At 39.9% G+C, this 27,823-nt stretch overlaps 1 protein-coding gene and 1 long non-coding RNA gene across 11 annotated transcripts in view; one reads left to right on the top strand and one right to left on the bottom strand.

Moving 5' to 3' along the window:
- Positions 1-27,823, top strand: part of ipo8 (importin 8) — a 105,548-nt gene that overhangs the window by 30,566 nt on the left and 47,159 nt on the right. For 9 of the 10 annotated variants that reach the window (XR_014086076.1, XR_014086075.1, XM_017302712.2 and 6 more), the window contains 5 exons: positions 2,537-2,693; positions 6,794-6,883; positions 7,320-7,414; positions 7,501-7,585; positions 7,722-7,856. Coding sequence is in view for 8 of the 10 variants with exons in the window: in XM_017302712.2 (XP_017158201.1) it covers positions 2,537-2,693; positions 6,794-6,883; positions 7,320-7,414; positions 7,501-7,585; positions 7,722-7,856 (562 nt within the window). In the remaining 2 variants the exon portion in view is untranslated. The remainder of the gene's footprint in view (positions 1-2,536; positions 2,694-6,793; positions 6,884-7,319; positions 7,415-7,500; positions 7,586-7,721; positions 7,857-27,823) is intronic. The other variant, XM_017302713.2, reaches the window with a different exon arrangement.
- LOC145550187 (uncharacterized) lies at positions 23,693-24,457 on the bottom strand. The gene is made up of 3 exons (XR_014086077.1): positions 24,381-24,457; positions 24,223-24,275; positions 23,693-23,811 (listed from the first exon to the last, which is right to left on the bottom strand). It is a non-coding gene; the product is annotated as an uncharacterized LOC145550187 (long non-coding RNA).

Here is a 27,823-nt window from a genome sequence, read left to right as displayed (position 1 = left end):
GATGCTCGGCTGTCAATCGATTGAGATTGTCAGGCATTTGTATTGGTCAGGTTGGACACAAAGTTGCAAAGCATACTCAATGCTGAGATCAATTTTAATACTATCTCAGTTTAACCAATTTCAAAGATTATTTTGACATTAGCTGATATTATCTATTTGATAATGGGAGTACAGTAGCTGGTCTGTGGAACCTCGAAGGTGTGAACAAATTGCGCCAACAGGTCATGAGCCAATTAGTGTACATGGTTCGAAATGTTGATCAGGTCATTTCCATAGTCAAGAATGTAGTTCAGTTTAAAACTTGAACATTAATTTAACATTTACTTTTCATTACAATGTCCACTCATTCCTTCATTTAGTATTCAGCAATAATGTCCATTGAGGATTCAATTCAGTGTGCGTCCATGAAGTTTAGCTTATGCATTTTTCATTTTCATCACTCACTGATGGCTTTACATAATCTTTACTGTGAGGTTCTATAAAAGTTTTCTAGATCACCTCATTACAGCCAGTATTCCCATAAACTACAACAAAGATGCATTTTAATCCAAGATATTGTGCACTGGAATCAGAAAATTTGCCTGGGCTGCCAACCATCCATCTATTTAATGCTCATCGTGATTTTGTCATTCACCATTCATTCATTAAGCAGGAAAACTATTCCAACAGTGCCTTGGCCCCTTGAGGTAACTTCCACATGTCTCGTCGTCTCTCAGGTATTCTAAGGGAACGTGAATGAGTAGGGATTATGTTAGGGATGCTCCGATCAGGTTTTTTGCTGCCAATTCTGATACCGATCACCCATAAGGGCCGATCACTGCCAATCACCGATCATTGCCGATCACATGCATTGGCTGATAATTTTTCGCTTTAGGTATAAATGCTACTATGTTATCTGGCAAAATTAAAAAATGATCTGTTAATAAAGTAATCTAATTTAGACAAAACATGCAAAATACTTGCAGGCACAATACAACAGCTATTCAGTCAAAAGGACAACTGAAAAACCTGCAACAAAACTCTATACATGAGTCAAATAAATTTCACAACACTGCCTATATAAAATAATGTTAAGAAAAACATTCATTAGAAGACAAATGCAGGTTGCATCAAAATAAACAATCCTGAGTTACTGAATCAAAACTTCCTGAGAGTACAGCTAGCTAATTAAAGCTGGTTCTGATTGGTTGTTGCTGACTGAGTGGAGTAATTCTGCAAGACATAGGGAGGAGGCAGAGGAGATGAAACATTTTTTTGCAGAGATTATCTGTCTTATGTTAGAACAGCAAAAGTTCTAATACATATGTAAAAAAATTTTTTGTTTAAGTTACATGCTGCAGCTTTAAGTAGATGTTTAGTGTGAGTTCACTGCCGGGTGGAGCAGAAATGGCACTACGTCTGTGAAATATTACTACCAGTATGGTGTAGCGGCGGTCCAACAATGAGAGTGGTCCAACAGCAAGAGCAGATCCCAGTCTTACACTGCCAGCTCAAAGACGTAAATTATTTTTCGGGTTATTTGTTTAGCTTTCTGACCGTCATGCTCTTCCGGGTGAGTGTTGGTGGTTCTGTGCTGCTTTATCCTACCTGGCTGATCCGGATGTTAATTTTTCTGCAGTGAAATCTGCAGTTGTTTTTTAAATGCCATGTTAGATTCGTTGCATTGACATATTTTGACATGCTTCACCCCCGAGGTAATTTTCGACCGCAACTTGCAAATGTCCCTATTCACTCTCAGAGTGTTATCATTGCACACAGTATTGCTTAGGATTTGCTGCTGCGCGCTTGCGCAGTGTGAGGGAAAGAGTAGATAAGCTGCACAGGCAAGCTGCGAAGTGAGATACAGGTGATTGGTTTGTGTGATTGGCAACAGGAGACCATGATCAGCAATCACTGATCATACACTTTTTCAAGTAAATCGGCTGATTATGATCGGTGGCCGATCGATCCGCACACCTCTAGATTATGTAGCATTGTTGTGTATGTATCAGAAGGATTTTACATATTGACATACTTTGTGCAGCTCAATAATGGCTGACGTCAGAGTTCTAAAATGTCCAGCTTTCTTTTCTTTAGCCGCATCTGCCCATGAGTTTGGGAAGTAGGCCAACCATAGCTCGATTAGCCATTCTGAGATCTCTTGCATGAGATGTCTCATGACTTCAGGAAACCCTCATTTCTCTGAGTCTCCTTGAGGCCATGTATTATTGATGCTACAGGAGCAGAGTTGTTAGGAGTTAATCGATCATGCATCTCTGAACATACATGAGCTAATAAAGTTAGGTGATGGGGTAAAATCAGTTGATCAAAACATTTTAAGATTAACTTGAGGCAATAATTTAATAAAAATAAGTCGTCTGTTAGTAAAGTCTTTTAAAAGCTTGGCGCTAGTGATTACTAAACTATGTAAGACCTGTGATAAAGTGACTGCATTTATGGCAAGTAGCAGTTCCAGATGTGCCACTGCTGCCACTGCTTCAGATTTCAGAAGGAGTCTGAGGTTAACTGATATCTCTGCTGTATATGTGGGCTTCAGGTACAGGAAGGCAGATGAGAGGGAGCCGCTACTGGCAGTCATGCAGATTTTTCTGCCTAGGATTCAACAACTCATCGGCCAACTGCTTTCTGATGCGACCATTTTTTCTGTCCTCATCCAGAAGCAGGTCCTCAAGATCTTCCATGCTCTTGTCCAGGTAGGATTATGTTGGTTTGTTTGTTCAGTCCATTGACATGGTCCACCTCAGGGTTAGGGAAATGTAAATGTACAGATACTAGTGCTTTACATTGCTATCTCTAACATTACTTAGGGCTGATAGGTTTGATTGGGGATCAAAGTTGCGACATTTGTTACATTTTCAGGACTGTAGTTTGCATTCACACTACATTGTGTCAACTCAAACTAACTGAAAAACCTGTTCCCCCCGCTGCCTGTGGTGGTGCTGCACCAAGAACTACTGAAGGAATCAACACAAAAACCTCTGAAGAAGACATAGAGTGGAGACCCTTTTTGGTAGGACTCCACAACATGTTACGGGCTGCTCCTGGGTCAAGTGTTTAAGAATACCATCTAGTTCATGATACCAAAGAAACTTGTCCTTCACTTCTCCTGTACTTCCACATGTCCTTAGCATGTTTGATGAATTGATGGCGTAGTCTTTTTATCTTAGTTCTGTACTGTGCAACTGTATGAGGGAATCCCAGTGCCTCCATTTTCACACTAATTAGCTTGAAAACCTTGTTTTTGTGAGTGGTTACAAGCAGCTGCGATATATTTTCTTCTGACCGTATTTGTCTGACCCCACGAGCCATTTTTTCCACAAATGGTGGAAACGCTCATTTGTTGTGGTTTTATTGACATTAAAATGCCCTTCACTGTAGTTCACTTGCTGCTTTTGGAATGGTTTTTAGTCAGGTGGCATTCACTGTTTTCAACCATGCAAAAGTTCACTTCAACCGGATTGAGACCTATATTTTTAGGTGGAGCAGAGTTCATTTTTTTAGTCAGTTTTGGAATTCAAATTTGCATTCTCACCTCCCAAACAAATCGGACTTTCTAGACAAACAAATTAGAGTCTGATTCAAGACTAATTCTGGGCTGGTGTGAATGCACCCTTAATCCCCGAGAAAAGTTAAAAATTTGATCTGCGACAAAAAAACAATTACAACAGATTCATCTTTTCAGATTTTCAACAGCAATTATAGCAATAATAACAATAATGCATGTGGTGTCATCAGTACCGTTGTTGCTAGGATACAGACACAACACCCCAATGCATTTGTGGCAATATCTGTGTCATGTTGGATTTAAGGCTTTTAACCCACATGCAGAACACTACATGGAGAGGCGAAGGTCAGTCAGTCAATAAAGTTTATTTTCAAACAATGATAACAAATATCCAGTCCTTGTGGCTCAGCTGCTGCCAGGATTTCTTAAAACTGAACACAAAGAGGAGAGAGGTGGTGAGTGCACGGGCAGTGGGATTTTGCAGTTCTTTAGATAAACCAGAAGGTTCTTACTTGGTAAGAGTTGGGTCCAGTCCCAAACCGGATTCCAAAAAAGTTGGGACACTAAACAAATTGTGAATAAAAACTGAATGCAATGATGTGGAGGTGCCAACATCTAATATTTTATTCACAATAGAACACAAATCACAGATCAAAAGTTTGAACTGAGAGAATGTATCATTTTAAGGGAAAAATATGTTTCAAAATTTCATGACGTCAACAAATCCCCAAAAAATTGGGACAAGGCCTTTTTTACCACTGTGTGGCATCCCCTTTCTTCTTACAACACTCAACAGACGTCAAGGGACAGAGGAGACCAGTTTCTCAAGTTTAGAAATAGGAATGCTCTCCCATTCATGTCTAGTACAGGCCTCTAACTGTTCAATCGTCTTGGGCCTTCTTTGTCGCACCTTCCTCTTTATGATGCGCCAAATGTTCTCTATAGGTGAAAGATCTGGACTGCAGGCTGGACATTTGAGGACCCGGATCCTTCTCCTACGTAGCCATGATGTGATTGCTGCAGACTGTGATCTGGCATTATCTTGTTGAAAAATGCAGGGTCTTCCCTCAAAGAGATGACATCTAGATGGGAGCATATGTTGTTCTAGAATCTGAACATAGTTATCTGCATTAATCAACAATCAATCAAATTTTATTTGTATAGTACATTTCAGCAGCAAGGCATTTCAAAGTGCTTTACATAATTATGTATTACATATGTTTATTTTAATTAAAATAAACAGTGAGAAAGAGAAGGAGATTTAAAAAAAAGATAATTAAAACGGAAACGGTGAGAAAGATAAAAAGAAATTAAAAAATAAAGATAAAAACATTAGAGATTTTTTAAAAAAAGAGAAAAAAAAATCAAAAAGGTAAAGACATCAAAACCCACACTTTAACTCTAATTTAGCCATAAGCAACTCTAAACAAGTGGGTTTTAAGTTGAGATTCAAAGGCACCCAGTGTTTCAGCCGTTTTACAGTTTTCTGGAAGTTTGTTCCAAATTTGTGGTGCGTAGAAGCTGAATACTGCTTCTCCTCGTTTGGTTCTGGTTCTGGGGATGCGGAGCAGACCAGAACCAGAAGATCTGAGGAGTCTAGACGGTTGGTACAGCAATAACAGATCTTTAAGGTATTGTGGTGCTAAACCGTTCAGTGATTTATAAACTAACATCAGTATTTTAAAGTCTACTCTCTGAGCTACAGAGAGCCAGTGTAGGGACTTTAAAACTGGTGTTATGTGCTCTATCTTCCTGGTTTTAGTGAGAACACGAGCAGCATTAATGGTGCCTTTCCAGACATGCAAGCTGCCCATGCCACTCATGCAACCCCATACCATCAGTGATGCAGGCTTCTGAACGGAGCGTTGATAACAACTTGGGTTATACTTGTCCTCTCTGGTCCGGATGACATGGCTTCCCAGTGTTCCATAAAGAACTTAAAATCGTGACCCATCTGACCACAGAACAGTCTTCCATTTTGCCTCACTCCATTTTAAATGACTCCTGGCCCAGCACAAGCTCAGCCGTGCAAACGGCTGAGCTGGTGGAGCTTGCTTAGAAATGGCTTCCTCTTTGCACTGTAGAGTTTCAGCTGGCAGCAGCGGATGGAACGGTGGATTGTGTTCACTGACAATGCTTTCTGAAAGTATTCCTGAGTATTCCTAACCCCAGCCCTAACCCGTCTCGACAGATTTCCTGCGGAGGATTCACAAGAGAAAATCAGCGAACGTCAAAGTAGAAACACAAACTCAGAGATCAACGGAGGTCTGGTGTACCAATACAGGCAAACACTCTGGCAATGAAGTGCTGGCAGTCCCCTGCTCATATACTCCTCCAGGTGATGAGATTGGCCGCAGGTGTGCTGAATCCAGGGTCTGCAGGCACGCCCTCCAGGTAGAGCAGCCTTGTGGCACCCTCTAGTGGATTAGGATGAAAACAACAGAAAACCCACTCCAATACCCCCGGTTCTCAACAATTTGATTTTAATCATCCCTCACTCTCTTCAGCACTGCTCCATCCAAGAAATCAATGTATGTAGGTGTATGTTTCCAAAAAAAGACCTCCTCTGGGAAAATCTGACCATAATCTTGTTTTTCTCTGCACTGAATACAAACCCCTGGTGAAGAGGCTACCTATTAGGAAGATGGCTGTTAGGAAATAGTTATAGGAAGCAAATGAGGACCTCCAAGCTTTGAAGCAATCGATTGGAGTACGCTCTGCCAGCCACATGGGGATGACATCAGTGTTATGACTGAGTGTGTGCCTGAGTGTGGTAACCGCTGGTGGCCGTAAGCCACTGAGACTATATACACGCGTATAGTCGCAGCAGAGGAGATAGGAGTAGAGAGAGACAGCAGAAACGGGACTGCAGGTCCAGTGTCATATTAAGGACGGAAACAACCAAACAAGCCATCACTTCTGTGCCTAAATCGCTCCAATTCCAGATCTCTGGTGTGAAAGAGATCTTTCCTGCCAACAGCCATCACCATCTTCAATAACTCGTTGAATAATCTGAATTAATGAACTACAACAACATTTAATTTCCCTTTGGTATTAATAAAGTATTTTTGAATTTGAATGAACTCAGTTTGTGGGAAAAATGTTTTCAGTTTATTTTAACAAGATTTTTTTAACAGTAATTTGTCAAAATAATGAATCGGATATTTTCAGTGGGATTAAACGGGAATGTCTGCTACTAACTTATGACAATGAATTACCTTTGGTACAGCAGAAAGTTTGGGTTTCATAATGAGGTTTACCAGTATTAACCTTGATGCTGTCCCACAGTACTCGCTGCCCCTTCAGCTGATCAACCACACTGTGATGACGCAGTGGATGGAAATTCTGCGATCCATTGTGGACAGAGACGTACCTGCAGTAAGACAAAGAAAGAAGTTTAAGCTATCTGTTTAAATTGTAAATTATACAATAATTTATCCTACTTGACAAAATCACAGTAAATCTTTTGAATAATTGGTTGCGGTTGCAATGGAACAATGTGGAGTAGTTCAATGAGTGTGAATAAGGCACTGCAGAAGTCAAAAGTTAGTTTTACCATGAAAACCATGTTGTATTAAAGTAAGAACTCAAATATCTATTTTCATGTCAGTCACGTACAAAACTGAAGCAATTTGTTTTGTTAATGGTGTTTTTTTGTAACAGTACAACAGGACATTGGATCACGATTCTCTTACAAGAATAATCTTACACATAAACAGTCTTCATTCTTTCTTGTTAGCTATAGCAGCACAAACTTGTGCAATGAAGAGTTTCTAGGTCTTCCATCTTGAGCTGAGTGGGTTGTGTTTGTTAGGAGACTTTGGAAGTTGATGAGGATGACCGTCCAGAGCTGGCTTGGTGGAAGTGTAAGAAGTGGACGTTGCGCATCATCACTAGACTGTTTGAGCGGTAAATCTCAGAGCAGAAAAGCAGAGTTAGAGTTCACACAAAGTATGAAGCAACTGTCATCCTCACTTGTTTGATTTTAACCACAGGTATGGAAGCCCCGGCAATGTGACCAAGGAGTACCAGGAGTTTGCAGACTTTTTTCTGAAGACCTATGCAGTAGGCATACAACAGGTTGGCTTGTGTCACTGAGATGCCGTAACACTTGATAGACCCTTGAGATATTTCGTGTCACAAGGTTTTTCCATTTTCTACCATTTTCGCTGTGTTAAATAAACCATAATGGTTTTGTTTTTTTCTTATCATGCAGGTCCTGCTGAAAGTGGTCGACCAGCACCGACAGGGTCAGTATGTTACTGCTCGGGTTTTGCAACAGTGCTTCACCTACCTCAACCAGGGCATTTCGCATTCACTGACATGGAAACAGATGAAACCACATATGCAGGTACATGTACCTTACTCATAGGATGTTTTTTTTTAATTATATAGTAGAATATATTTTATTGATGTAAATATTAGTAAATACAAATATAACCAGAAGCAATATTGCTTCTGATTATATTTGTGGTTATAAATACATATATTTATGGTTATAAATATATTTGTGGTTATAAATACATTTATATAAATGTATTTTAAAAATATACATATGTGATATTACAAATAATTTAAATATGATTAAATATAAGATAAATAAAATATTCACAAGAATGCACATGGGAATATATTAATCTCTAAATAAATCTATAAATGAGTCTAGAGAAAACTTAGATTAAAGAAACTCAGAGTTAGGCATTTTATAATATGATAGCTTCGGAAGACATGCTACGGTGTGGAGGATGATAATGAGGACCAGCCACCAGAAAAAGAAGTTCCTGTTTGACCAAAGAGAAAGAAGCAGATGAAATATTCCCCAAGAAAATTAGGTAAGTAATTTTTGTGTTACTATTTTCTCCAGGTGAAGTGGGGTGGGAAGGGCTAGGTATTGCGGAAGGGGGAGCAGGAATCAACATTCACCAGCTGAGTTAATAAGTTACGTTTTAGACGACTAAAAACTGGTGTTAAATCTATTTATTTATTAATAAACTTCTTGCAAACATCAATAAGCCAGAGTATCTGGTTGGAAATAATTTAGAATACTTATTAAGTGAAAAGATACACTCATGTGCCTAAAACTATACATTAAATGACACAATCTGAATAATAACAGTGGGAGTCTGTCTGAACTTCTGCCAGACAAATATTTGATCAGAATAGTTTTGTTCAGCTTTAGTTATCATGCTACTTGTGTTATGAAATAATTGTATTGCACTTTATAACAACCAGTCATGTTAACTAGGCATTTGTCTGCCAGTCTACCATTCTGACAGTGTGCAGCAAAGGACATTTTTGGAATGGTATTTAAATAAATGCTGAATTATGATGACATTGTTTTTTGTTTTCTTCTTTCTTTAAGTGACCTCAATGAATTGAGTCATCACCGACTATGAGAATGTCCAGAAGAGATTCACCAAGTTTGAATTCATGAAAAGGCTTTCAACATGATTAACTATTGCAAGAACAGATGTAATTTCTGAGCACTTCTGGACACCTTCAAAGAGCTGCTGCCAGAGAATAAAGACAAGAAGGAGATCTCCTGTTTTCAGAGCATTACAGGAAGACTATTTTGAAAGAGATGGCTGACATAATCAAAGCAAAAAATGTTACTGCTGAATGAACCTAGTTTCTTAAGTTAAAGAATAAGTAATTATGTTTTAGTTTTTCAATCAGTATTTTAGAATAACAACATACTGACCAGATGTTAAACCCTCTGTTTGAAGAACAAGTTATCTTTGGTTTTAGTCAAATGTACAAAGGGTTTGTTCTACAGCTGTGATGGTAGTTATAAGTAGTCCAGTGTGTTTCACTTCACTTGAGGTAAGACTTAATGACTCTGTTAGCATAGCATTTGACACTGTAATAACACTAAATGACATCTTTATAATTAGTGCTACTTGTTTCACTTTACTTGAGGTAAGAGTTAATATTAATGTCACTGTAATGACACTGTAATAACACTGACATCGTCATAACTGTTGCTACTTGTTTCACTTGAGGTAAAAATTAATATTAATGACACTGTAATAACACTTAATGACATGTTCATAACTGTTGCTAGTTTCACTTTACTTGAGGTAAGAGATATTAATGACACTGTAATAACACTTAATTACATATTCATAAATGGTGCTACTTGTTCCATTTTACTTGATGTAAAAGAAATTGTTATTGACTATTAATCATTTGACAGTGTAATAAAGCTTAATGAAATCTTTATTGTTGGTCCTACTCATTTCACTTTATTTCAGGAAATGGGAATATTAATCACTGTTTTGTTAAAGCTTTTGATAGTGTAATAACAATGAAATTATTATGACTACTATTATGACATATTTATGACATAGCATTCTTGGTTAATGTCAAGTTGTCATAACGAGGACATTTTTATCTAGATTAATGTCAAGTTGTTATAGCAAAGACATTTTGAATAATGTCAACTTTGTATTATAGGCGTCATGATTTACCAAATGACACTTTATGACAACAGTCATAAATATTCATGAAGACTTATTGATGTTCATGACAGGTGTTATGTCAGTCTTATTCACACCCCTTCAAATAAAGTGTTATCAAATATTTTTTATAAAAGTTACAAACTGCAGCTTTAATTATGAAGCTACCAGGTACAGGACATAGTTTAATTCAGCAGCATAGAGGAGATATTAGATAAAACTTGAACTCACCAGGTATATTTCAATTCTGTCTTCCTAGAAACTGAGGCTGAGATAACTTTTCTGATGTAATACTTTTTTTACCATCAGAAAGAGGACTTAATACCGTCATGGTGGTTTCCACCCAGGAGGACTTTAAATTGTGGATTGAAACCAAGGCTGAAATCTAATATTCCGCACTGGTAGGTGTAATTCAAGTAATCCAACAACGATTCTTGAACTTGTCTTGAGCAAAAGAACCAAAAAGTAATCCCATCGTGAACAGAATTTTGAAAATAATTCAAATCCCCAACTCCTGGGATCTTGGCTGTCCCCTTAACTAAGCAAAACTCCAATCTAGCTCGTTTCAAAGAACTGCAAGATAAAATTCAACACAATGTTTGCTCCCAATGTTGGTTAACATTGGGAGCAAACATTGTCTAAAGAATCTGACAGGAAACAGTACTTCCTCTGCTCACTCTTATATACAACTTGTAGTATAAGGTTTGGCGTACATGACTTCTCTGTTCAAATGTTGATATTCACATACTGAGGGTAGTGACATGTAATTATACCTTCCTTTTCTAGAACCAATCCCATTCTTCTGCTTTTGGTAATACATGTTTGCTCATTCTGGATTTCCCCCAGCAGTTTTTATGACTTCAATATTCCCTTCTCAGTCACATTGCCTTTTCTCAACATCTTTCCTTCACTATTCCCAGGGGTGAAAGTAGGCGGGTACGGTCGGGTACTACGTACCCCTAAAAGATTTAGCGGGGGTACGCAGTACCTGCAAGAGAGGAGAGCGGCTGTCAGCTGTAAAGAATCAATGGGTTCTCTGTGCAGCCGTGACTGATTAGTTTTTCATGAACAATATAAAACACCACTTGGTCAGTTAATAAATAGTTTTTTTCCCATTTCATATTGTTTCTGAACTCTTCGTGCTTTACTAGAGCAGGGGTGCAAAACATCGATAGCGGAAGGTTTTGAGTCGATCTCGGCGGTAGGTGATGAACTGAACGCGGCCAGGAGGCTGAGACCAGCACGTCCTCCTCTGGCTCGTTTATCAAAATGTTCATAACTTTATTAAAGAACGACAACAATAAAAAATCGAAAAAAAAAATTAAAATTAATGACCGAACAAAAATAATAATTTCAGTAGTTATTGTTTCAACAAGGTGTTGCACAATTCTGTGCATTTCGGTTCCATTACCAAAATAACTAATCAACCACCGCTGTGTTCAGGGAGGCTTATTAATAATCTCTAAATAAATATCAAGCCTGAAAACCTGACATCATAACGGACTAAATGTTTTTAACGTAACCTGTGCTCGGCTCGAGGAGCGCAAGCGGTAAATGACAAAGACGGAGAGAGAGTAAAAAGGTAGTAGTGGTTTTGAGTTGATCACCTTTTCGGGTTATTTTACCTTTGTTTACCTTTGCTGTGGGGCTTTACAGCCGCTGTAGTTTCTAAACGTTCAACAAACGATAAACTTGGACTAATTATCTCGTTTGTCTGTGAGTATATGTCATTCATAACAAACATCAAACACGGTAAATATGTTTCATTAAGTATTCAACAAACAAATGGCTTCTACCGTGATAATTATGTGAAATAAAATTGTCTAATTTAAAAAAGAAAGTTTTATTGCTCTCTGGCATCTTGCTTTGAGCTAAGAGTCTGAGAGCCTTTTCCTCTATCAAACATTTTTTTTGCTTCTTATTTAAATATTAGTGTTGATGAGAGTTTCTCCAAAACAATAACCTTTTCCAACATTTATAGCTCCACTGTTGAAAATGAGGAGCTAACATTCACAAATGACATTGAAATAAAACCCAGTCCAACATCTGGTTTGAGGTGATTCCTCTGGAACCTGTTGGAGGAAAAACATCCCAACTTCAGAAGATGAGCTTCTAACTTAATAGAGCTCTGTGGTTCCTCCTATCAGTATGAGAGTCAGGGTGAGGAGGCATCATGTTAGGAAGAGAAGTGGAAGCTGCAGGATCTTCAGAACAAACAGACCTACTACTACAAGGCCTACTGATTATCCCTCTGTCTGGACACAGAATCAATATAACCAGTTTAAAAGCTAAAATGAATGGTTATATACCAGATATGGAAAACTGAGATGCACTCCATGCCATGATGTTCAGAATTTAGATCTCATGGCATCTCGCAGTGTCAACATTGCAGTCTGTGGGTTGAGGGAAATACAGCTCCATTTTGTAGCAATTAAAGAGCTAGTACCCCCAAGAATTTAAAACTACTTTCACCCCTGACTATCCCTATCATAATACCTATAGACACAATGCAACGTGATGTCACACATACAAGATCCCGCCATCCAGCTCCCTGCTGGAGAGCAAACAATGGCTCGCCGACAATGTGTACCACTGGTTTTAGTTGTCAAGTTGTCAACATGTCACATTAAATCTTAAATGTACACGTTATTATGAATGAAAAAGGGACTCTGCACTTTGGTACTAATATTCAACACTACGACAACTACGTAACAAGGTCCAAAGTTAGTGTGGTGCATGTAGATTCTAAGCTAAAATGTGGCGGACCGTTCTTTGCGGCTGTCGCGTAGTTCCATGGGCCCCTACACGTAAAACCATGTTTCCAGTAATGGCCCTCAGTGTTGCAATCGCCTGGACATGTCCCACTAAACTATGCTAATGTGATGCTAATATTGAAGTGATTAAACATGGCAGAAACATGACTAATAACAACGAGTAAAAACATGCCAAATTCAATGTGATTCTGAACGCTGATCAAACATGATTAACACATTGCTAATTAAGAGAAAAAGAGGAAACAAAGAAGTAAAGTAGCACCTGTGAATTTGCTAATACTCATTTTAACTAGATGCTAAATTCTTGGATTTTAAAACTTTTTTTGGTGTTAATGTTGTACTGAAAAGTCTTTAGTAAAATCCTCTAAATGTGCAGGCAGATAATTCTGCTAAAAATGAAATTTCATGTCAAAATATAATTCATTTGGGGGGGGGGTGCTAAGGTGTTGCAGGGGTTAAGCAAAACCCACATATGGAGGCCTTAGTCCTCAACATGGCTGTCGCAGGTTTGATTCCCATCCTAAGTGAAATTTGGCTTTGGGGCCCCCTATTTTTCCTCTAATAATGTGGATTGCTGCTATCAACAGTCAAGACAATTAGATTATTCACACACCTGCTATAAACGTATTGCATCTCTGACAGTGAATTTGTGATGGACTTGGCCAAACTAGCAAACACTCGGACTGTTGGTGTGAACAAAGACGCAAGTTAGAAGCAAGTCTTGCTGAGACTCAGCCCAGTTGAGGATTCTAAAACTCACTAACAGGATGGAATCGATCTTGGAGAAGTTGCTATTTTTGGTTCAGTGAAACGGCCACACCAATTTGGATAACTGGGAAGTGAGATGTATCGGTGAGACTTTAGGGGAGATTGAAATTTAAGATTTATCCAACCTAAAACATTCTGTATCTGAATTGACTTTTCCTGTACAGGACGAAAACTGGGATTTTCGACAGCTATTGACACCTAGTTCTGCCGTGCGCATGGAGATTGAGGGCTATCGGCAAGAGGTTTTTGTCAGAGTGGAAATGCAAATCAACTGTTGAGCACCACCTTTTGACTCTCATTCATTTTGTAGCTAACCCATTTTACCTCCTGTTCACCATGAAGAAGTATGTTTGGAGAAAGAATATTAAAATAATAATCTATCTTATCCATTAAAATATATATTGCATGTGTGTTAGGAGCACTGAAAAACTTAGTTTTGGTTGAATTGATGATATAAAAGAAGAATATGCATGAATACATACAATAGACTTTTGTGAAGCGTAATCTTACTTTAACATTCCTCCTATCTGAAGATTTATCTTGTGATGGGAGGAATTGCACAACTTAATCAAAAATGATAATAAAAAAAAAAACATGTTCCAGAGTGGTTCATTGTACATAAAGTATTTTTGTGAATAATATTCAAACTAATGTTAATGTTCACTGATTGCTTTAAAGACCCAGAGTCATGGTATATTGGAGTGGTAGTGGTCATTCCACATCACAATGCAGGACTTAAGAAACTACAGATGATTTTTCAGTATTCAGTTGCTTAACTCTTGAGTTTAAATTGAAGAACAAAATGGTTGAAAGTATGTGATACCTTCTGATAGAGTATAAACATTTGTATTCTTTTTTAAAAGTTTTGTTAGGTAAACACTAAATATAACTCACGGATGATGAGTCATTATATTCTGTATAAACTGAAAAGGAGACAGCTCAAAGTAGAATTGAGTAAATAAACATCTACACATTTAAAAACATTTAATTAAAAACAATTAATTATAATAAAAATAAAATATACTGTCACGTAACTTTTGAAAAAAATAACTTTTTAGAATGTATTTTTTTCTGTCAACTTTCATTTAACACTCCAGTCCAGTTGATGGCAGTAATGCGCTTTCATAGTCGGTCAAGCAGCCGCCATTAAACTCCAGAGGAAGATTTGGACTGGTGATTTGATGGATTTAGCTATTGCTAAGCATGAACGAAAATACCCGTGTGTTGTGTGAAATGGTGGAAAAAGTCCTATTTCACAGTTACCTTTTCAGTATCGTTTTGATATTAAGCAATGTTCCGGCGGAAAACAACAGATGACACCGCGGCGGTCCAACAAGACCGAACTCCCGGTAAGAAAGCTTTTATAATTAACACGTGGAGCGAGGCCAGTTCCTTTGTTTGTTTCTTAGAAAAAGCGGTCTGTTGTTTTCATATGTCAAAACAAGTGTAGGGTGAGATTTCGTATTGTATTTTTATTACATGTGATGTTCTGAATTCTTAAAAATACTCGCATCTTCTTTTATTTTTTTCAGACCTGAAAAATGGCCAAGCCGTACCAGCCAGACCTCAGACCACGGTGCAGAGGAGCTCTTATGGAGTCCACCAGGACGAAGAGAAATTCACTAAGTTATGATTTCACATTTGGTGAATAGTGAACACTCGAATATTTGTAAGGAAAACTGATCTTCCGGTTTTTTAATTTATTTTGTTATACAGCAAGGCAGAGTGTGGTAAGCAGTAGAGATCTACAACATGGCGGAAGGAGGACGAAAATCAGGACGGAGCCATGAAGCCCGTACAGTCATGGCCATAAGTTTTGAGAATGACACAAATATTATATTTTCACATGATCTGCTGCCTTCTGGTTTTCATGTGTGTATGTCAGATGTTTTCATCACATACAGAAATACAATTGCAATCATATTATGAGTAACAAAAGCTTTTATTGACAGTTAGAATGAGTTAATGCAGCAAGTCAATATTTGCAGTGTTGACCCCTCTTCTTCAGGACCTCTGCAATTCTCCCTGGCATGCTCTCAATCAACTTCTGGACCAAATCCTGGCTGATACCAGTCCATTCTTGCACAATCAATGCTTGCATTTTGTCAGAATTCCTAGGTTTTGGTTTGTCCACCTGTCTCTTGATGATTGACCACAAGTTTTCAATGGGATTAAGATCTGGGGAGTTTCCAGGCCATGGACTCAAAATCTCTGTTTTGTTCCCTGAGCCAGTTAGTTATCACCTTTGCTTTATGGCCAGGTGCTCCATCATGCTGGAAAAGGCTTTGTTCATCACCAAACTGCTCTTGGACGGTTGGGAGAAGTTGCTCTCTCTTGGAGGACATTCTGCTACCATTCTTTATTCATGGCTGTGTTTTCAGGCCAGACTGTGAGAGAGCCGACTCTCTTGGCTGAGAAACAACATGAATGGTTTCAGGATGTTTTACAGTTGGCATGAGAGAAGACTGGTGGTAGCGCTCACCTCGTCTTCTCCCAACAAGCTGTTTTCCAGATGTCCCAAACAATCGGAAAGGGGATTCATCAGAGAAAATGACTTTACCCCAGTCCTCAGCAGTCCACTCTCTGTACCTTTTGCAGAATATCAGTCTGTCCCTGATGTTTTTCCTGGAGAGAAGTGGCTTCTTTGCTGCCCTCCTTGAGACCAGGCCTTGCTCCAAGAGTCTCCGCCTCACAGTGCGTGCAGATGCACTCACACCTGCCTGCTGCCATTCCTGAGCAAGCTCTGCACTGCTGGTAGCCCGATCCATCCCGCAGCTGAAACACTTTTAAGAGACGGTCCTGGTGCTTGCTGGTCTGTCTTGGGCGCCTTGGAGCCTTTTTGGCAACAATGGAACCTCTCTCCTTGAAGTTCTTGATGATGTGATAGATTGTTGACTGAGATTAATCTTTCTAGCTGCTCTTCCCTGTTAGGCCATTTTTGTGCAGTGCAATGATGACTGCAGATGTTTCTTTAAAGATAACCATGGTTCACAGAAGAGGAACAATGATGCCAAGCACCAGCCTCTTTTTAAAGTGTCCAGTGGTGTCATTCTTACTTAATCTTGACAGATTGATCTCCAGCCCTGTCCTCATCAACACCCACACCTGTGTTAATGGAGCTGAAACCATGTTAGCTGGTCCTTTTAAGGCTGCAATGAAGTTGAAATGTCTTTTGGGGGATAAAGTTCATTTTCTAGGCAAGTATTGACTTTGCAATTAATTGCTGTTAAGATGATCACTCTTTATAACATTCTGGAGTTTATGCAAATTGCCATTATAAAAACTGAAGCAGTATACTTTGTAAATATTAACATTTGAATCATTCTTAAAACTTTTGGCTATGACTGTATGTATTATGTACAGTCACTGCATTGATTCCCGACTGTACAATGGTTGGTTGAGAATAATTTTAACTTATTTACTTATGCATTTTTGAGAAAGCGATATATTTGCTACAATATTTTAACTTTACATTTATTTCCACAGACACTCAGCAGAATTGGAGTCACATTTGTGTCAATCAGACTCTTCAGGAACGTTCTGATGTCCGTGATGAGGACAGAGATGCAACTGTGTGTGAGTATCTACTGTTTTAGAATGTTATTTTATGCTTCAATATGGTTTATGCTATGTATTGACAATGCACAAAAATGTTTTCCAGCTGCATCCAGGACCTACTGCCAGTCATCCAGATGTAGCTAAAGAATGAAGCAGGTAAGATTTATTACTAATCTAGAGATGTCACAATTCCTTGAATGATACTGTGATTTATTAAAATCCATCAAAGCAAATTATCTGCCTCAGAGTTTGTTGAACTGTTTTACTATTTATTACCAACTGCTTTTAATTCTTTTTTTCTTCCAATTGTTTCCAAGTGTTTCTCTTTTTCATTAAAGTTTGTATTTTTTGTAAGAATGTATTCATGTGTTTTATTGTTTGTTTGTTTTAATGTCTTATGTGTGCATACTAAGCTGGAAGTTGCCAAACAATCTAACTGTAGTTTCATTATGACTAAAATATGCCTGTAGCTCATAATGATTGTCTGTTCTGTATTAACAGCTGATGGAGGAAGGCAGAGAGTATTGGCAGCAGAGGAGGTGGCATTCTGGGAGGATGGCAGCTATGAGGCGGAGTCGGGATGGACCCCAACTTCCTCCAACCAGGAGCTCAGTGACATCAGGACTACAAGACAGGAAGAGACGTCAGGTCTACGCTACAGGAGAGATGTTGGGCCTGTCCTGAACGCAGCATAATGTTTGATCATGTTTGGACAAAAAAACACTGCCAGATGGTCCAGAATGGACAAGCATTTATGTCTTATTTTGTGTGCAAACAGTAAAAATAAAATAAAATGAAATAAAAAAAAAAATCTTCTCTGTCTCTTTTATGTTCTTCATATATGAACATGTTGCATATAAGTAATATCAAATGAATATATTTTAATACAGCATTTATTTTTTTATATAGAATTTTTAAAATACAGCATTAAAAATATTGATGATTGGGGCGGGGTTTATTTAGAAAGACATAAGTGCTATCCAATGGGCACACATCAACCAACCAATCACATGTCAATGATGAACTCATGTCATTGTTTTTCATCCAATGACTGAGAATCCACGTGGGTCTGCGGAAGCTCCTTTGCACATGCTAGGCTATTCGTATGCTAAGAAGAGTCGTTAACACCTCCCGCCCACCCGGTCCCCCTCACCGCCACTCCCCCCTCCAAGGATTCCGCAATCAACAGATTTCGACTCCCGTGAGTCGTGAGACACTGAAAATGCAGACTGTCGATTGCTGTTGATATCTGTCGCTCACGAGCTGTGTTCGCGTCAGAATACAGGGTCAAAAATCCCACTTTTCGTCCTGTGTGTGTTGCAGCCAAGCAACACAAGCAAAGTTTACCTTCGACCAAACGCCCCCCAAAGGAATACTTACCTATACTAGCGGTTCTCCATGTTGAGAACCGCTAGTATAGGTAGCCCCTATAGTATAGGTAGCCCCTATAGGTATAGGTAGCCCCTATAGGTAGCCCCCCGGGGGGCATTCAGAGGACAGCCGGGGGCGCTGGCGGAAATTTTTACAAAAGGGGGGCGCTGGGATTCCTTTCGGGGCGTTTGGTCGAAGGTAAACTTTACACCTTATATGCACAACAATACCAGATTAGACTTTAAGCAACTTGGTAAAACTGTATTGTGTAACATGAAATAATGCTTGGCTGCAACGTTTTTGATGGCAGCTCTTCTTCTATTCAGTGTTTGTTAGTTCTTGGCGCAGCTTCCTTCTCCTGCTACTGGTAGCATCAGTTCAGCGTTACACCGGCTGATGACGTTGCTGTGATTCACTTTGTCTGGTATTTTTGTACATATGTTTTGGCAGTTTTGTGATCATGTTAAGCAGCAACTTATATTAAAAAGTGTTTTATTTCCGTTTGAAAGCATCCATGGAAGGACAACTGAAAATTGCTCTTATAAACATGTAATTACTAAAATCATGATACCCTCACTGTGTATCCCTCAGAATAATGAACTCATTTAAATAAAGAAATCCCTCCATGGGTGATACCAGGATAGAGAGCGTTCATTTTATAGCGTTAACACGGTGCTGTAAGTGGTCCGGTATGAAACAGGGTGATAGAACAACGGTATCAGTCAGTCTGCCTTTTCCCCATCGATACGCTTCCCGACCAGCCTGCACCTTAGGGGGTTAAGAAAAAAAAAACAACAAAAAAAACTGCGCTCACATTGCGCAAAACTCTGAAAGATGAGAAGCGGGACATAAAACGGAGCGATGAACTAGATGTGAATTATGGCATAAAAACAGAGAATCCGACGCTGAACAGTGAAAAATCAACACATGATGTGAAACGCATGACGATTAGGCGGCGCAGCAGGTGATGAGTGAAGATTACTGATGGTGAGCATCAATAAACGATAAAATAAATCTAGCAACAGGAAAGAAACTAAAGGGGACATAGCAATAAACCAAGAGAGAATAATACTAATCAAAGGAAACTAAATGGAAATGATTGAAGAACAAAATTCAAGAATAAACTAAGAAACTAAAGTAAATACAGTGGAATAAACTGGTATGGCAAGACCTTTGGAGCAATACTTAATACAGAGAACTGTATGGCAAGAATAAACACACTATTTCCAGATTAAAGGTAAAATAATATTGTTGAAGTGCCATGAGTTTGTTGAATGACCTCTAATACTGAAAATAAATATATCTTGCAGACCATAAATAACTTATCACTTATTTATGCATTTAATTACATTTGATATATTTATTTCTTCAATATTATTTTTCATGTCAGTGTTAATGTCATGAGGCTGATGACTCCATGACACTTTCAATTTGACTCATTAGGACCAGATTTGTTCTTTGTAATTTCTGTCCAGTAAAACTATTAATCTATAAATCAATAGACAGGTTTATATAAAGATATAATCCATGTTTCTGTCTCATATTTGTATGGCATTAAAAGGACCTGGAACTTTTGTTTTTCCACTGAAAGCTCTGGTTTGAACAATAAAGGCCATGTGGGTGAAATTTTATGGATGATACTCTGATGTCCCATTCTCCTGAAGGCAGCACAGAGCTGCACCACCAGAAACCAACACAAACGCTGAAGAGAAGAAGAGCTATGATTAATTACAGTTCTATCCATGTTTTAATGTTGCAGAGCTCAGCTGTTTTACAAATAGTTCAGAGTTTAAATTGGCATGTTGTACATCTTTTATCTGGTCATTAGAAAATGGCAAAGAATAAGAATGTTTTTTCCACTCTAATTGGCTGCCTACTGGTTTTAAGTTGAATGTTCATTGCATTTTTCGTAGACACTTGTGAAAATAATTTCTATTCACATGGCTTTTTTGTTCTCTGGGAAATTATTTTTGATGATAAATACAGAAACAAGCATAAAAATCAAAACATCTACAATGGTGATAGTAATATTAATAATAAAATAATAGTCAGTGCAAAGTAGCCTACAAATTCTTTGGTGGGGGCGGTGAGGGACCTGGATAAAGGCTAGGGGGGCACTGGCCCAAAAAAGGTTGAGAAACGCTGCCTATACTTATCTAGCACTGAACGAAAAGTGGGATTTTTGACCCTGTATTCTGACGCAAATGCAGCTAGTCAGCGACAGATATCGACAGTTGGCGGGGCAGCGCAGTTTCGCCGGCCGCAGTCGAATGCGGAATCCTACGGGGGGGGGAAGAAGGGGGTGGGAGGAGGGGGGGCAACAGGAGACCCACGTGAATTGTTAGTCATTGGATGAAAAAACAATGACATCACAATTCATTACTTACAAGTGATTGGTTGGTAGATATCTCCCTATTGGACACACTAGACCTTTATAATTACAGGCCTGGTTAAGCCCCTCCCTAATAAATTATAAAAAATAACCCAGAAATAAAAATACACCAAGCACAAGGCATGTTTATATTTTACATTTTTGTTGAAAAAGAAATATGTACATACATGCATATAACACACATCTACAAATAAAGAAACCACACATAAAATTAATCCATCCATCCATCCATCCATTTTCTTCCGCTTATCTGGGGTCGGGTCGCGGGGGCAGCAGCTTCAGAAGGGAGGCCCAGACTTCCCTCTCCCCAGCCACTTCTTCCAGCTCCTCCGGGGGAATCCCAAGGCGTTCCCAGGCCAGCCGAGAGACGTAATCCCTCCAGCGTGTCCTGGGTCTTCCCCGAGGCCTCCTCCCGGTGGGACGTGCCCGGAACACCTCACCAGGGAGGCGTCCAGGAGGCATCCTGACCAGATGCCCGAGCCACCTCAACTGGCTCCTCTCGACGTGGAGGAGCAGCGGCTCTACTCTGAGTCCCTCCCGGATGACCGAGCTTCTCACCCTATCTCTAAGGGAGAGCCCAGCCACCCTGCGGAGGAAACTCATTTCGGCCGCTTGTACCCGTGATCTCGTTCTTTCGGTCATGACCCAAAGCTCATGACCATAGATGAGGGTGGGAACGTAGATCGACCGGTAAATCGAGAGCTTCGCTTTTTGGCTCAGCTCTCTCTTCACCACGACGGACCGGTACAGCGCCCGCTTCACAGTAGACGCTGCCCCAATCCGCCTGTCCATCTCCCGTTCCCTTCTTCCCTCATTCGTGAACAAGATCCCCAGATACTTAAACTCCTCCACTTGAGGCAGGACGACCCCCCTGACCCGGAGAAGGCACTCTACCCTTTTCCGGCTCAAGACCATGGCCTCGGATTTGGAGGCACTGAGCCTCATCCCGGCCCCTTCACACTCGGCTGCGAACCGCTCCAGTGAGAGCTGCAGATCACGTTCCGATGAAGCCAACAGGACCACATCATCCGCAAAAAGCAGAGATGCGATCCTAAGGCCACCAAAACGGATCCCCTCAACACCTCGGCTGCGCCTAGAAATTCTGTCCATAAAAGTAATGAACAGAATCGGTGACAAAGGGCAGCCTTGGCGGAGTCCAACTCTCACCGGAAACGAGCCTGACTTACTGCCGGAAATGCGGACCAGACTCTGACACCGGTCATACAGGGACCTGACAGCCCGTATCAAAGGGCCTGGTACCCCATACTCCCGGAGTACCCCCCACAGGGCCACGGTCGAACGCCTTCTGCAAGTCCACAAAACACATGTAGACTGGTTGGGCGAACTCCCATGCACCCTCCAGGACCCCGCTGAGGGTGTAGAGCTGGTCCAGTGTTCCACGACCAGGACGAAAACCACACTGCTCTTCCTGAATCCGAGGTTCGACTATCCGACGGATCCTCCTCTCCAGGACCCCTGAATAGACCTTACCAGGGAGGCTTAAGAGTGTGATCCCCCTGTAATTGGAGCACACCCTCCGGTCCCCCTTTTTAAACAGGGGGACCACCACCCCAGTCTGCCAGTCCAGGGGAACTGCCCCCGATGTCCATGCGATATTGCAGAGTCGCGTTAGCCAACACAACCCCGCAACATCCAGAGCCTTAAGGAACTCCGGGCGGATCTCATCCACCCCCGGGGCCCTGCCACCGAGGAGCTTCTTGACCACCTCGGCGACCTCGTCCCCAGAGATTGGAGAGCCCAGCCCAGAGTCCCCATGCTCAGCTTCCTCAACAGAAGGCATGTTGGTGGGATTGAGGAGGTCTTCGAAGTATTCCGCCCATGGGCCCACAATGTCCCGAGTTGAGGTCAGCAGCGCACCATCCCCACTATAAACAGTGTTGTTGCTGCACTGCTTCCCCCTCCTGAGACGCCGGATGGTGGACCAGAATCGCCTCGAAGCCGTACGGAAGTCTGTCTCCATGGCCTCTCCAAACTCCTCCCACGCCCGAGTTTTTGCCTCAGCGACAACCCGAGCCGCATGCCGTTTCGCCCGCCGGTACCCATCAGCTGCTTCTGGAGTCCCACAGGCCAAAAGGCCCGGTAGGACTCCTTCTTCAGCTTGACAGCATCCCTCACCGAAGGTGTCCACCAACGGGTTCGAGGGTTGCCGCCGCGACAGGCACCAACAACCTTGCGGCCGCAGCTCCGATAGGCCGCCTCGGCAATGGAGGTACGGAACATGGTCCACTCAGACTCAATGTCCCCTACCTCCCCCGGAACGTGTTCAAAGTTCTGCCGGAGATGAGAGTTGAAGCTCCGTCTCACAGGGGACTCCGCCAGACGTTCCCAGCAGACCCTCACTACATGTTTGGGCCTGCCAGGTCTGACCGGCTTCCTCCCCCACCACCGGAGCCAACTCGTCACCAGGTAGTGGTCAGTGGACAGCTCCGCACCTCTCTTCACCCGAGTGTCCAAGACATACGGCCGCAAATCCGATGAGACGATGACAAAGTCAATCATCGAACTGCGGCCTAGGGCGTCCTGGTGCCAAGTGCACATATGGACGCCCTCATGCCTGAACATGGTGTTCGTGATGGACAATCCGTGACGAGCACAGAAGTCCAACAACAATTAACACATCTATAAATAAAAAAAAACTTCAGTTTAAAAAAATATATATATAGATTACAGCACAAAATGCTTGTCTACTTCTGGGCCGTGTGGTGGTGGCTTTCTTTCTGAGCATGATCCAACATACAAACGCTTATGACGCAACATGCTGTATTTAGAGTTAGCTTCAAGTCTCTCTAGTAATTTGGAGCAGAGGTTGTCGAGCTCCTGGCTGTGGAAACTTGATGATCTCACAATCCAGCCCGATTCACCCTCGAAGACGCCATCCTCTTCATCAGACATGAGGTCAATGGTGACACCTTCCCACAAGGAAATCTCCTCTGCTGCCAGGACGCTCTCCCTCGCCTCCAGCAGCTGTTGACACAGAACAGACATTAAGTCATAAAGAATCTTTATGAAAACATATTGTTGAAACTATACTGACATGTTGAAGTGTCTTGGTTTAGAAACACCAAATATGGGGAGGTGTAATCAATTTGTCATTGAAAACTATGGCTATGTGGTAAAGTATCAACTCCTGAATATCATGTGAATAAACATGATATTTAACAAAACATTGATAAAAGTACTTAAGTGATTTGTCATTAACCATTGAGGCTACATTAAAATTATTGCACACCATCTTGTCCCAAAATTTCTTCTTAAGAAAATTTAATGTCATTTTTCTTTTCACTGCTGATTACATTCATACACACGTATATAAAAACATGCATGCAAAACTGATGCATTTGATGGAACTGTGACATCTCTAGTAATAAATCTGACCTGCTTCTTTCTTTAGCTACATCTGGATGACTGGCAGTAGGTCCTGGATGCAGCTGGAAAACATTTTTGTGCATTGTCAATACATAGCATAATTACATTATATACATAAACAATGTTGAAGCATAAAATATCATCATTCTAAAATGGTAGATACTCACACACAGTTGCATCTCTGTCCTCATCACGGACATCAGAACATTCCAGAAGAGTCTGACACATGTGACTCTCATTCTGTGGAAATAAATTTAAAATTAAAAAAAACATTGTAGCAATATATCGCTTTCTCAAAAATACTTAAGTAAATAAGTTAAAATTATTGTACAGTCGGGAATCAACGCAGTGATTATACATACCGGTTTCATGACTTCATCCTCAGATCCGTCCTCCGTCCGCCATTTTGTAGATCTCTACTGCTTACCACACTCTGCCTTGCTGTACTGCGTTATAACAAAATAAATAAAATAACCGTATGATCAGTTTTCCTTACAAATATGCGAGTGTTCACTATTCAAGAAAACAACAGACCGCTTTCTGTAAGAAACAAACAAAGCAACTGGCCTCGCTCCACGTGTTAATTATAAAAGCTTTCTTACCGGGAGTTCGGTCTTGTTGGACCGCCGCGGTGTCATCTGTTGTTTTCCGCCGGAACATTGCTTAATATCAAAACGATACTGAAAAAGTAACTCTGTGAAATAGGACTTTTTCCACCATTTCACACAACGCACGGGTATTTTCGTTTATGTTGGGTGTAGCAGTTAGCACTCGTTACCACCGGTGCAAATCTTCGTCTGGAGTTTAATGGCGGCTGCTGGACTGGAGTGTTAAATGAAAGTTGACAGAAAAAAATACATTCTAAAAGTTATTTTTTCAAAAGTTACATGACAGTATATTTTCTTATTATAATTAATTGCAAAAATGTTTTTAGCAATTAATTATATGTTTATTTACTCAATTCTACTTTGAGCTGTTTCTTTTTAACTTTATATAGAATATGATTCATAATCTGAGTTATATTTAGTGCTTAACTAACAAAACTTTTAAAAAAGAATACAAATGTTTATACTCTATCAGAAGGTATCACATACTTTCAACCATTTTGTTCTTCAATTTAAACTCAAGAGTTAAGCAACTGAATACTGAAAAATCATCTGTAGTTTCTTAAGTCCTGCATTGTGATGTGGAATGACCACTACCACTCCAATATACCATGACTCTGGGTCTTTAAAGCAATCAGTGAACATTAACATTCGTTTGAATATTATTCACAAAAATACTTTATGTACAATGAACCACTCTGGAACATGTTTTTTATTATCATTTTTGATTAAGTTGTGCAATTCCTCCCATCACAAGATAAATCTTCAGATAGGAGGAATGTCAAAGTAAGATTACGTTTCACAAAAGTCTATTGTATGTATTCATGCATATTCTTCTTTTATATCAATTCAACCAAAACTTAAGTTTTTCAGTGCTCCTAACACACATGTAGTATATATTTTAATGGATAAGATAGATAGTTTTCTCCAAACATACTTCTTTATGGTGAACAGAAATTAAAAAGGATTAGCTACAAAATGAATAAGAGTCAAAAGGCGGTGCTCAACAGTTGATTTGCATTTGCATGGCTCTCAGCACCTTCATTTAAATACGAAAACCTCTGCTAGGCACAAGGGGACAGAGGTGATAGGGGAACACGGACACAGCGTTTTTGACCATTTCTGGCAGTGTTCGACTCTGACAAAAACCTCTTGCCGAAAGCCCTCAACCTCCATGCGCACGGCAGAACAAGGTGTCAATAGCTGACAAAAATCCCATTTTTTGTCCTGTGTAGCCTGAACAGGAATATCTAGTTTATGTATTGGATGAACATTAGATTCTTCTTTCATTTTCTTCTTATTTTGCTCTTTCCTTTGGTTTGTTATTTTGTTTGTATTTCCTTTCAATTGCTGTAAAGCACTTTGAATTGCCTTACTGCTGAAAACGTGCTATATAAATAAAATTACCTTACCTATTAGCAGTTCCACAATTTTTTTTTATAAACACTAACTTAAGAGACATGAAAGCATATCTCTATCTTGGTTTTTTTTCTATTTGTCCTCTTTCTTTTCTCTCTCCCTGAAGGATACGTCCTTTTTTTGCTACCTTGTTTTGCTAACTTATCTTCTACGGTGCTGTGGAGGTTTGGAAGTGTTCTGCACATTGAACGGCAGCTCATATTACTGGTGAAGCGTGACCTTCTGCAGCCACCAGTGGGCCTCCAAAAGCAATTTGTTTATTAATTTTTCTCTTTGTCCATAAAAATAATGATTTCTACATACATCATCAAATATATATTATTGTAAAAACAAATCACAACTTTAAAATGAAATTGTGTGTTTTTGGTATGATAGAAATCTTTACAAAAAAACCCAGCTCCATTTAGGAAGCCCCTAAGTGGCTCCGGGGCCCTAATTGGCTGCTTAGTTCAGACATGCCTTGGGCTGACCCTACAATGCAGGGCCCTACATTTTTCTAAAATCATATCGCTCACCAGTAGTTTTGCTAATTTCTTAAAAGATTTTCTGTTTTACAGGGATGAATTGAGATTTTAAATCCATAGAAATAAAAGGCATATTTGTAAGTTTCCTTACACTTATCCATATTTTGATTATAAACAAAATGCTTGCTATCTCTCCTTGCTTTGAAAGTAGTAAAAAAAAACACTACCTTTATTAGCTATAGGTTAAACAATAATGATGCCAAACTTTTTCAGCGTGTTTCAAGACCATTAAGACACACACAATAAAATCAGTCATTCCCATTCACAAACATTCACACTGATGATAGTAAGCTGCTGGATTGCAACAACAGCTTCAGCTTGACAGAAACTGGTTGAAGGAAATTAGATGTAATAACTCATAAATTTAGATTCTTCAAAGAGTTATTGAAGATCGTGATGGTTGTTGGCAGGAAAGATCTTCTGCAGCGGTCTGTACTGCACTGAATCTGAAGAAGCCTCTAAATGAAGATGCTCTACCTAACCAAGATAGTCTCTTGAAGTGGATGGTCGGTGTTATCCATAATGTTCTTGATCCTATTAAGAATTCTCCTTCATCACTATTTCCAGAGGTTCCACAGTCATCCCCTGAACAGAACAAGCTTCTTTATCAGGCTATTGAGCCTGTTTGGGTCTCTAGTTCTGATGCTGCTGCCCCAACAGATGACAGAAGAAGAGATGACACTCTTAACAACAGACGTACAGAAGATCTGCTGCATCTTGCTGCAAACCTTGAAGGATCTTACCTTCCTCAAAGAAGTACAGTCTTTGAGGACTGTATCTGTCTCTTATAGATGCTTCACCGTTGCGTCTCCAGTCCAGTCTGTTGTCAAGGCAAACACAGAGGTATATTTGTAAGTTTCCTTACACTGATCCATATTTTGATTATAAACAAAATGCTTGCTATCTCTCCTTGCCTTGAAAGTAGTAAAAACTTCTTCTCCCATGATGGAAACAGGGTTTGATCTAATCCTGTCCCTCCTGAAATCAATAATTATCTTCTTTGTTTTGTTCACATTTAAGATGAGATGATTGTTCTCAACAACACAAATGTTGCTTTGACAT

The sequence above is a fragment of the Poecilia reticulata genome, chromosome 23 (assembly GCF_904066995.2).
Source record: "Poecilia reticulata chromosome 23, P_reticulata-male-v2, whole genome shotgun sequence".
NCBI classification, from domain to species: Eukaryota; Metazoa; Chordata; class Actinopteri; order Cyprinodontiformes; family Poeciliidae; genus Poecilia; species Poecilia reticulata.
This window is presented reverse-complemented; position numbering and strand designations above follow the sequence as displayed.